The 11503-nt window shown below is 40.5% G+C and overlaps 1 protein-coding gene across 1 annotated transcript in view; it reads right to left on the bottom strand.

The window, feature by feature from the left end:
• Positions 1–3000: 3000 nt before the first annotated feature.
• Positions 3001–11503, bottom strand: part of LOC111667770 (leucine-rich repeat neuronal protein 2-like) — an 8942-nt gene continuing 439 nt past the window's right edge. The window contains exon 2 of the mRNA XM_023423567.2: positions 3001–6489. Within this exon, the coding sequence (XP_023279335.1) occupies positions 3707–6076 (2370 nt within the window). The 5' untranslated portion in view covers positions 6077–6489 and the 3' untranslated portion in view covers positions 3001–3706. The remainder of the gene's footprint in view (positions 6490–11503) is intronic.

Below are 11503 nucleotides of genomic sequence, written 5' to 3' on the forward strand. Positions count from 1 at the left end.
GTGTTGTTTATGTTAAAAGATTTAAGGAATGAACTTAATGTTCCATGATGGAAGTCAGAGTCAAAGCTCTGACCTCGAACACATCCAAAAACATGAAAAATATGAACCTTTTTTGTGGAACCACCGTCACTGCTTTGCCTTATATTATAAGCAGCATATGAACATTTTACAGTACAGAACAGCTTACAGTACATTATAAGACAGTATGATGTAGTTGTAGCAGATATAACGACAATATTAAACATTTATTAATGTTTTCGTTAGCAACTAGGACTTCTCCTATGAAGCCAATGTGTCTCCCCAGTGTTATATAATGGCTTATAACAATCTGTCTTTTCATAAAGCATTTATTAACTGTTTACATGTGCTGTAAACATGTGCAGCAGTATGTATACTCCTGTTTAAAACTACTGAAAATATATAATTATATAAAGTTACAGCTTTGTTATACTTTGATGGCAAACATTCATGTACAATTTGCTTTATATCTGCTACAACTATATTATAGCGTAAGCCATTTATGAATTGTTTATATACTGGTTATAAATGCTAAATTGAGTCTGGGTTAAAATGAAGTGTTACCATATTTGGAAAGATTATAGAGATAAGTTACAGTTATGTTTTTCTTTCGTACAGTGGTTTGTTTGAGACCAACTTTTACATTCCACGAGTGTTTGATGCCCCTGGTGTTTGAATTCATCAGCAGTTTTGAGTCTTGACTTCAGACCTTTTATCGCACTGTGCACTGGCAGAACAGAACTCAAAGGGACAAAACAGCAGCTCTGTTGGCCTCTTTTAGTGCCAGAAGCCCTCAGATGAATGATTTAGTACTGCTCATGTATTATATGAGCATACAGTATTGTGTGCTTTGTATACAGCGGTAGAAATTACAGTACTATTGCTTGATGTCGTTTCATTTTAAATCCCCACAGTGTTATTGGTTTCAAACTTTTTGTGTATTTTATTCATGCCACTCAGTGTCCTGTCACGTTGTCAACTGGTACTAAACAGTGCTATCATTTGTTAATGCAGAATAGAATTATATTTTTGTAAATGATTGTACAATCTGATCAGCTGTGAAGAGAATGGGTATCAAACGAATTTAACACTTTCACTTTGCATCACTCTGTACACGTTGCTGTGGAGGGACGTTTCACATTGGAAAAAAATGTATCACATTTTTCAAACACATTTCAATCAAACCACAAGCACCTCATATCATTTAGGAATGACACTCACTCCAGCACTTAATGATGATGTCAGTGTTTATGTAATGATTAAAAATTGCCACTTACTGTTCATCACTTACTGTTCATGCTCTTTGTGAAAAGGAATATATTTGAGATTTGTTTTTTCAAATAATGTTTTTCTGTTTGATTCTTAACTGACATTGAAGGTTTTAAAAAGGCTTATAAAGGTTACTTTATATTCCAGTAAGTCACTGATCTCTTAATCTGCTCTCAGTAAATCTATCAATAACCACAAAATACAGCAGTGAGTAAAGGGTCGTTGCATTGGATGTACTAACAGTATGACTTGAAGTTTTCGTATCTTGTACTCTTTTACATGACTTGCTAAACTATTTATTTACACTTGCTAGTGATAGTAAAGAATGACATGTTGTTAGTTGACAAATAACAACATAAAATATGGTATACATATAGATCATTGTATGTATATACAGTATTGTGCTGCCTTATTGAAGGAGTTGTATTATGTTTTGTGTGAATAAATACAATGTCTAACTACTGTGGTTCATTTCTGTGCAGAAATAATTTGCTGCATGTACCTTTTGTAGTAAAGGCCCAGTTTGTAATTTATTCAACCACATATTATAAATTAAAAGTTTTAGAGTGTAAGTTTAAGATAGTAAGTAGATAGTTCATTGCAGGTAAAAGTTAAGTATTCAAAATGTTATTCTGGGTATCAACAGACAAAAATAAAAGCAGTAATTGTGGAGGCAGAATCTCCCCTGCCATTGTGCCATTATTAGATTGATCCATTCCCATGTAAGTAGTGTTTTAATGTTGTATCTGGCCCAAGTTGAACTAAATTTAATATAAAGTTTTGAAGTTTTATGTAAAGCAAAATCCCATATTAATAAGCTCATCTTATATTTGGTATGAAAAAGCTTAATTTGTAAAGTAACTACTAACTTCAGCAAAAAGTCAAAGTATTAAATAGCATAAGCTGGAAAAAACTCAAGTACCTGAAGAATATTTAAGTAAAATGCTAGAGAAAATGTAGTTATCACAATTATTTCTGTTATTATCATTTCAATTATTTTATTAAAATCATTTTGATTTTGTTCTTTGTTTTGTGCAAAAATCAATTTGAAGCAATGGTGAAGTTTTTATGAGGCTTCATCAGTAGTTTAAGAGGCTTTTTTAAAATCAAAATTATAATCTCTATAGTGATACAGCTCAGCTTTTTTCATGTTCATGGAAACACAAAAATTGATTTGACTTACACTACTCATATTACATATATTACTGATCTCTGGAAGTCATTTCTACACAAAACAACAACTTCAGATCTCTTTCTGATGCTGGGAAGGGATCTCTTCACTTCCAGTATGGAGAGGAGGAGTGATTACAGTGGTCACTAACGAAAAAACGGGCATGTGATAATTACATTAAATTACATTAAAACGGCTTGAAAAAAGTGAACCTGTAATTTACATTGTCTAAAGCCACTGCTCAGTTCCAGGTCTTATCCAGCAGGGGACACACTGTGTCCTGTGTTTACTGAGTAGGTGTCAGATGTCCTGAGCTATTATCGCACTTATTCCCACCATACAGATGAGGAAGGAGTAGATGCTGCAGACGGATCAGTAATATGAGACTTTTATATAGAGAGTTTGGTGTAAGGTCTGTCATCTGTCACATCATTTTTCCACTATATACTGTTTATGGATTTGATCTGCTGTTGAATAAGTATCTTATTTTCAGTATAATCTAAATTCAGTTTGTAGAAAGAAAACAGACATGAACAGTAAGATTGTGTAAATTAAAAAGATTTTTATTGTATAATAGCTCAAAATAGAATTTAACACAATCACTTCTGGATCACTTTTATGCTGAAAGAGGATGATGGACGTTAGGCAGGAAATCTGGATGAGTATACTGTCTATGCACGGCAAGATGGACAACCCAATCCAAGGTACTGAAAGCTAAGCAGAAGGGTTGTTTACATCAAACACTTTGATTCACAAAGCCCAAACAAGCAGGAAATTCATTCACTATCAGTCTCAAGGCAGAGTTTCATCTGCATGGAGAAAGTATGGTTCAGTCTGTGGAACATGTAGACAGGAAACATGACCAAAATACCCTGGAGGTCTGAGCTGCTCTCTCCTGTAAATACCTGTGCTTGGATTGAATCAAGTTTTCTTCAGTTTCAGTCCAGTGGTCATCAGCAGCTCAGACTTGTTTCTCCTGTGTTTGCTTTGTACAGCAGGAGTATGATTGTCCAGTTTAATTTCCCTTGTTAGGGTTTAGGCATTCTTTACAATACATCTTAACACAGAAACAATGTCAATATATATTTTATACTGTATATAAAATAAATACAAATCTCTTTCTACACCATGTCTCTGATCTATGACTTTTCTCTACTAGCTGTGATTTTCAAAGTGTGTATTTGACATTTTGTATGTCTGTAGGTGTGTGTTTTTGTCTGTATTCGCATGTCCACAGATGTAATTATCTCAGCAGTCCTCGTTTATTTTCCTGCTCCGCTTTGGCTGATGTTCGTTGCTCCCTTCTGTCTTTTGTTTGATGATCAGAGCCTTGGGACTTTCGATTTCCTGGAGGAGGGTGCTGTTGACCTTTTCTGGCCCCTCACTCGGCTGAGTGTCCAAGCCCTGTCCTGCCAGCAGCAGCAGTATGAGCGCCAGGAGCAGAAGTGTGACTGCTGTGGAGGTCAGCTCTGGGCTTAGCTGCAGGCCGGGCTCAGGCTCTGGGACATCCTTTGTCCTGAACGACACACACTGAGGCTTTCTGCTCTCTCTTGATCTCCTGTTGGCATGCTTGGCATCCTCACTGATCCCTAAATGTAGACACACGCGATAAAATGTCTCTGCCTGCAGGTGGGTCAGGTTGAAACTCTGCGTGCCAGCCAGGATGCGTGTGGTGTATGTAGGAGTGTTTGAGTATATGGCTTGCCAAGACAGGCGAGTTGAGGGGAGGTTGCGCCCGCTCCGCCAGGAAAGGATAGCATAGTATTGTCCGACCTCCCTCACCTCCAACCTGGCATCCACGCTGAATAATGGAAATCTCTTCAGATTAGAGGACATTCCCCTTTTTCTTTTCTTTTCTCTGCTATGCACACCCACAGTAACGCTGCGTGTATCTGCTCCCAGCGCATTCTCAGCAACACACGTATACAATCCCGCCTCGCTGGGAGTGACCTTGTTGATCTCCAGAGTTCCCTCAGGCAGTAGCCGGTAGTGTTTGGAAGGAACACAGGGAGTATCATCTTGAGCCTGGCCGTGAGAAACGCTGGAGGCAGATGTGTGGTTGAATCCTTTAGAGGCTGTCAGGCTGTGGCCGTGAGCAGGAGCTGGTAAACCTTTGGTCACGTGGCTGGGTGCAGGACCAAGTCTCAGCCCAGAGGGAGTCACCCAGTACAGTTCCGGTGGTGGATCTGCAAGACCTCTACAGTGCAAAACCAATTTGCCTCCCTCTCTCACTCCTACATAGGAAGGGAGGGAGCTGGTGGGGATCATGGGGAGGCAGGAGGCCGACATCTCCCTGGAAGACACCTCTCTCACCCTGCGGGCTCGCAGCTCTGGTGGTTCAGAGCACAAGGTGGCCTGGGGTTGGATGAAACGCACCATCCGAGCTGCTTGTGTATCTGTTTGTGTGTCTTTCTCGCTGTGAGGGCGAGAGGCCTCCTTGGCAGCCCAGTGAAACAGGCAGTCACATCGTAGTGGGTTGGAGTGTAAGCTGATCTCCTGAAGCCTGGGCAGGGAGAGCATGATGTGCTGGTGCAGAGCGCTGAGAGAGTTGGAGTTGAGCATTAGGCTCTCCAGCCTGCTGAGCTGAAGGAACGCCTGCGGATGAATGTAGGACAGACGTGGATTGTTGGTGATCTCCAGCTTGGTGAGCTCTGGAAGATTCTCCAGTGCAGCTTTCTCAATAGAAACAAGCTCCTCCATGTTGTTCAGGCCGAGCTCTTTCAGGTGGATCATGTCCCGGAAATCTCCCGTCTCGATCAGTTTGATGCGGTTCTTGTTGAGGTCGAGGAACTTCAGTCCCGGCACTCTCTTCAGCGCCTGTGTGGGAACCCTGGTCAGCAGGTTATCATAGAAGGAGAGGCTCTCCAGGCCATCCAACCCTTCCAGTGCTTTTTCAGCCAGGCCTCTCAGACCCATACCACCAAGGACGAGACTCCGGAGGGATTTCAGGGCCAGGAAGCCTTGCTCAGGAAGAGCCTCTACAGGGTTTCCCCCAAGCATGAGAACTTCCAAGCGGGGCAAAGCCCTGAACCACCGAGGGTCAACGGTGGTGAGTCTGTTGTTGTTGATATGAAGACGGAGCAGGGAGACCAGACCGGTGAAAGCCCCAGGTGCTATTGAGTGTAAGTTGTTGTGGCTGAGAAAGAGTTCCTGCAAAGCTGGCAGTGAGGAGAAGGAGGCCTCAGGGAGGTGACTGAGATGATTTTCCTCCAGGTGTAGAGACAGCAGAGAGGGCAGGGAAGAGCTCTGAGTTATTGACCTGACACGGCTGAAGCGATTCTGGGAAAGGTCAAGGTCGGTGAGGTTGGGGAGTCCGTGTAGCGCTGCAGTGTTGAGCTCAGAAAGGAGGTTACTCTGCAGACGCAGGGTGTGTGTGTCCGGGGGTATGGGGAAGGGGAGCTTGGTCAACAGTAGGTCGTTGCAGTCCACAGTGGGAGCTTCATGGTAGACTGACTCAGGGGAGAACCACGGCTTGATCTGGCACACGCACCGCACCGGGCAGGAGACATGCCATGGTAGCGCGTGAGGTAGCGAGCCCACCGCAGCGCTGGGCACACACACTCCAAAAAATACACACAGGAGACACTGTGACTGTAGAAGCACTAAAGTCGGCCTCATAATCTTCACAGGTCACAGGAGCTAATTCAGACAAGGCGAGGAAGAGTTTGTTATGAGGAACTGAGATGGATCATTTGGACCACAGATGTGTGTGAAGTTGTGTTTTTAACAGCTTCAAGGTGTGTTTGCAAACTGTGAAAGGCAGGCCAGATGGTGCAGTGTCAGTATTCATAAAGTGGTAACCATCTACACGAGCTTCAGACAGAGATAAAAAACTGAAAACTATCTCTTCCCCCTGTAGCGAAGCTTGACTCTGCTATATCAAGAATATTTTTTGAGTGTAACTTTGATTGCAGTGACAGAACAGGGACTGCACAATAGCTCAGTAATGGCCTTTGCTGTCACACCATCGATCGATCGACCGACATCCTGGCCACAGGTGGAGGACTCACAGCTCGCAGCGTGGCGGCTCACTGTTGTGTCAGAAAAAGAAGAGAGAGAAACAGAGATTCAGAGAGAAACAAAAGACTGAAGTCTGTTGAATGCAGTCTGTTAAAATGTGAATGTGTCATTTGAATACAGACGCTTTTTAAAGCATTATACCTCACCAATTCCCAAAATTAAGTGTTTGTGAATTTGCAAAACATTTGGGCTGTGCATTTGATGCTTTAGCAAGGATGTATTATGCAGACTCATACAAGAAGGAATATTCTATAGCTGAGGATGGATGAGAAAGGGAATAGAGGTGCTGAAAAAAACATGTAGAGGGGAGTTGCTATTTTCTAAAGGGGATCTGGCTTTTACTGTAGCGGCACATTTAGACATGGAAAGAGGAGTGATTAGCGTAGACAGTCACGAGAAACAAGTGAGAGAAAGAAAGAGAGAAAGAATGGAGGATATGTGAAGGAGAAACAGAGAGAAAAACAGTGCTCCGCTGTGATCCCCCCGTGTTACGTTCCGCCTACAGGAGCGCAGGTAAATGTGCAGGAATGATGAAATCGTGTAGCATGTAAATATTTCATGTCAGCACTTCACCCTCAGTGCCTGTTACAACACAGCGTCCTGCTAATGTTATTTATTATGCAACAGTTAAAAAGACCCCAAGGAGCTTTTATATTATCAGCCCTCTGTACTTCAGGCTATAATAGGAAAGACTGTGTGAATGTAGCTGCTGCTGCAACAGTTACACAAAGACAGACACACACACACAAACACACCAGGGTTGCATCAGTATCTACATTACAACATTTGGCAGACTCTCATACCCAGAGCTAGTATGGTTCAATTAACTACTAATCATAGACATTTGGTAGCAATAGTTCAAAAACACCATACAGGGGAAAATAATATGTGTAGTATTCTCCAGTGTCCACCTGCTGTTGAAAACACATTTTGATTGTACAAAGAGTTTCAGGTTATTCCCTCTAGAGTAAAGTGGGACTGAAAACACAGGCCAAAATGTGTGTTTAAATCAGTTAATGCTGTGGGCTACAAATTGTGTATTACATTTCACAAAATCTGCATTATTGATTTGTGGCTACTTGGAGGCAGCACGACGGGTCTTCACTGTAAACAGTTGTCAGATATGGCTGGAAACTATGCTGATGAGAGCGCTCAGAGTGAACCATACCAGTAAAACATGGGGAATAAAACCAAAACAATGAGCTGAGAGATGTGAAGTGGAACTGCAGAGTTGGGTGATATCCCTCTATTGGTCCAAAACTACGATGGACACCTTTAGCGATGCACATATAGGTAGTTATTTCATTCATTGTTGATATAGAAGTATTACTCAATGTGGCTTTAAGGTTCACCAGCTTCACTGAGACATCCATGTGATGAATGTGTTTTTGGGTTTGTGCACAGTAGAAGGGGATGCTTGTTAAAGGGTTAAATGACATTATTTCTGTCAAAGGCTACAGACAACACCTACACTGGTTTGTTGTAGGAAGCATTTAATGTGAATGAATTCTACACTGTGGTTAATGCAAATCAAAACCTAGATGCTGATGAGCATCTGATAGATGCTAAGTGAGTTTAGTGCACGGTCATCTTAATTTTTAAGCACTTACTTCTATGCTAGCATTTTCATCAGATTATGTTGTATGTAGTTATATATCTAATATATAATCTATGTAGCACTTTTATCTAAAGTGCTTTACAATATCCCAAACTCACACTCACACAGAAGTTACCTTGCAAGGCAATTGTCCTTCCTCAAGGACACTTAATGAAGCAAACATTTTGAGAGAGATGATGTTCCCTCTTTTCTAAATGTTATTTTATATGATTTTGATTTTTTTTTTACCCTGATAAGAAAAAAAATCCATGGGGCCAATATATGAGTTTTAATTAAAGCTTGGATAATAATCACAAAATGTCCACTATCATTAGTATTTAGTAGTATCTAAAATCTAATGTGTGAGAAACACACAGACACACTGACACACACACATGCCAAGAAGCCAGGCAAGGCTTACTGCATAGTTTCCATGGAAACAAATGTCCTATCCTTGCGCCGTCTCAGTGTTTTGAGGTTTAGTTCGGAATTTGTTTTGGTCCAATCTGTGCATCACTCGATGAAACAACAGGGGCATGTCTGCATTTCCACCATCATCAATCTCTGTTTATTCTACAGACACAGCTGTGTCCATTTTCTGTGGTGAAGTTCTGTGTGATTTAAAAAAAAAAGTTTTATATTAAGTGAACTTGTAACCTTTCTGGATACAGTTGTAAAGTGTTTCTGTTCTGCTGCCTGGGGTCTGCAGCCTGTCAGCTGATGAGCAGAAAGTGTGCCGTGTTTTTTTTTCCAATGACAAGCAGGAGAAAGAAGTGACAGGTGATTCAATGCAGCACATTTATTGAAAGAAAAAAAAGGCTGTTAGCATTCAAACACCATGTAGTGTAATTGTATAAGCAGCGGAAAGTGAGCAGTTTGTGTGTGAATAACTGCAACAGTAAAAAACAGGAGCAGTTCTCACCTCCTGGGGCTCTTCTTACTCTTCTATCAGCCATTCGCTTTCATCTTCACGCTCTCATCTTTTCATATGCAACCTGCTCAATAATGGATTTATCATTTAATTTTGATGCCTCCTCGTTTTTGTCATTTGCTCTCAAAAGCTCACAGTGTTTTTTAGCAGGTTCAGGAAAGCAGAACTGCGTGCTGATGTGTGTACATAAAGGACTTGTGCCGCCTTGCAATTTCAACGATTCAGAAAAGGAGTGTGAAATAAATCTGTATGACTCAGCGGCTACTTTCATAACGCCGTCTCCTCCTAGCTCTCCTCAATCTTTTTTTCACTGTGGATAAATAGAGAGTATTTTTCCTCATAGTGGCCATTATTTCTCCCCTCCTACTCTTCTGACTAAGATTTCTTTGAAAGTTTAGTATACGACTGCACCGTGGCTCACGTTATCCACAGCAGTACTCCAGCCACTGAAGGATGACTAATAGTTACAAAAAGACAAAGCTGCACTGACCTTAATCCACAATCTGAAGTGAGGGGCCCTCCAGTCAACAGCTGAGGAAGAAGGAATTTTCTTTAAACTTCATAAACACTGCAGGTGTATTTATTGATCTCAGTCAACATAATGATTGAAATGTAATTATATTTATTTATTTATTTTAAAAAAAGAAGCTATATAGATACAGATGCATATAAGTCAGTCAGAGTGTTGAGAGAAAACTATAGATACAAGTCGTACAGTAAATGGATTGTGTCAGAGAGTTGTCTCTTAGCTACTGTAGATTGTAGTGGTAATGAGAAACCTTGGAAGAGTTGATGAATTGATAAATCTCTCGTCAGCAAATAAACCAGCAACTGTTCTGATAATCAAATGATTGTTTCAATAATTTTTCAAGCAAAAGTGGGAAACATCTGCTGGTTCCAGCTTCTCTAATGTCAGGATTTGCTATGTTACTAAACTGAATATTTTTGGGTTATGATATTATCACGACATTTGATGATTTTGCCTTGAGCTCTGGGTTCAGAGTTCCTAATGCACCATATAGGCCTAGTGCATAAAATCACTACATGTATTGGACATCATTATTTACTGTATGCCACAATAATTACTACACCTGGTATAGTTGTTTTCTACAACACCTGTTCAGCACATAACACAGCTGTAACAGAAAGCCTGCTCAAACCTTACTGAAGCGCTAATGCAGATATGCATTAATGAGGAGTCTAAAGGCTTCTGCCAAACCTCTAATCTTTAAAAAGATACTACTTTGCATACCAAATATTGTTCATAGCCTTCCTCAACCCAAAACATGTAGTGTAAGTTTCTAGGTCACTTATCTATCCATGTTTCTGCCAAACAGATTGTTCTTGTTTCTTTTTCTTCATAGCCTGTTTTGAACATTTTTCTCACATACACATAAATGGATCTGTTTCCCTCCTACACACTCACCTGCTCACCCAATACCTATGCAAATTTGCTAAACCTCCATTACTACCTACACATACCCTGGACTGTAAGTGAAACAAAAAATAATGAAGCTTATATTAATTTGGTTACCTTTGCTATTCATTTGTGTGAGCACCTCACTGAGTAGAACACTTCAGCATCCAAGATGATGTTTACATTTCAGGTACTTTGATGATTGGGGAGATGTAACAGACACTTGAGAGATTGAAGAGAGGAAGACAGTCCTATAAAATGATGCAGTGTGGTTGAACAAGGTGGCTTAAAGGCACACATTAAAAGCTTACACAATTACAAAATCACAAACCTTTGCTTTCTAACTTTTGAATTTCTTTTGGTGGAAGTTCTGGACAGATCAATCCGACATTTGAAATGCTAAACTAAAGCTCTTTTTTACTTTCTACAAAGCACTTCTTGCAGTACAACTTGTGTTGTACAATCTAGATCAAATTAAGACAATTAGGTGTAAGATAATTAATTAGATGGTCATCTCTATCCTCTAATGAACAACTATCTGAAAGCTTGAAAGTTTTCAGAATCCCTATTAAGGTGAAAAAGAAATCATAATTGTGCTATGTTATTGTCCAACAGTCACATTCATGCTTCTGCAGAAGTTAAAGTCAATGGTGCCTCACCTTCATCTCCATTTGACTTTGCTTTTTCCAGTGTAACAGGAAGAAAGAGCCACTGAAAAGCTTTTCAGACCCACATGTTTTAATGGTTAGAGGAATAAAATGGCTACTGAGTAGAAATATATGCTTTCATGAGATGGTCCATTGCATAAGGTTTTTTGCTGTGCTGCTACGACACGGAGAGACACTGCAACAGGGCAGAATAGAGAGAGGGAGGATTTCGAGAGCAGGAGAGAGAGGGATTCATGACAGAGATAGAGGTGCTGGATGCAGATCCCCAGGAAAAAAACAACAAAACAAAACCAAAAAAAAAAAACAGAGACGCATTCCCCTGCAGCTGAATCTGTCCCAGCATGCACACAAACCAACATATACACAAACTTATGCTTTATATTTATTTTCCCCCCATGGCCACACAGGAACC

This window comes from Seriola lalandi, unplaced genomic scaffold (genome assembly GCF_002814215.2).
Source record: "Seriola lalandi dorsalis isolate HSWRI2012SDOR001 ecotype SW California unplaced genomic scaffold, Sedor1 jcf7180002054692, whole genome shotgun sequence".
NCBI classification, from domain to species: domain Eukaryota; kingdom Metazoa; phylum Chordata; class Actinopteri; order Carangiformes; family Carangidae; genus Seriola; species Seriola lalandi.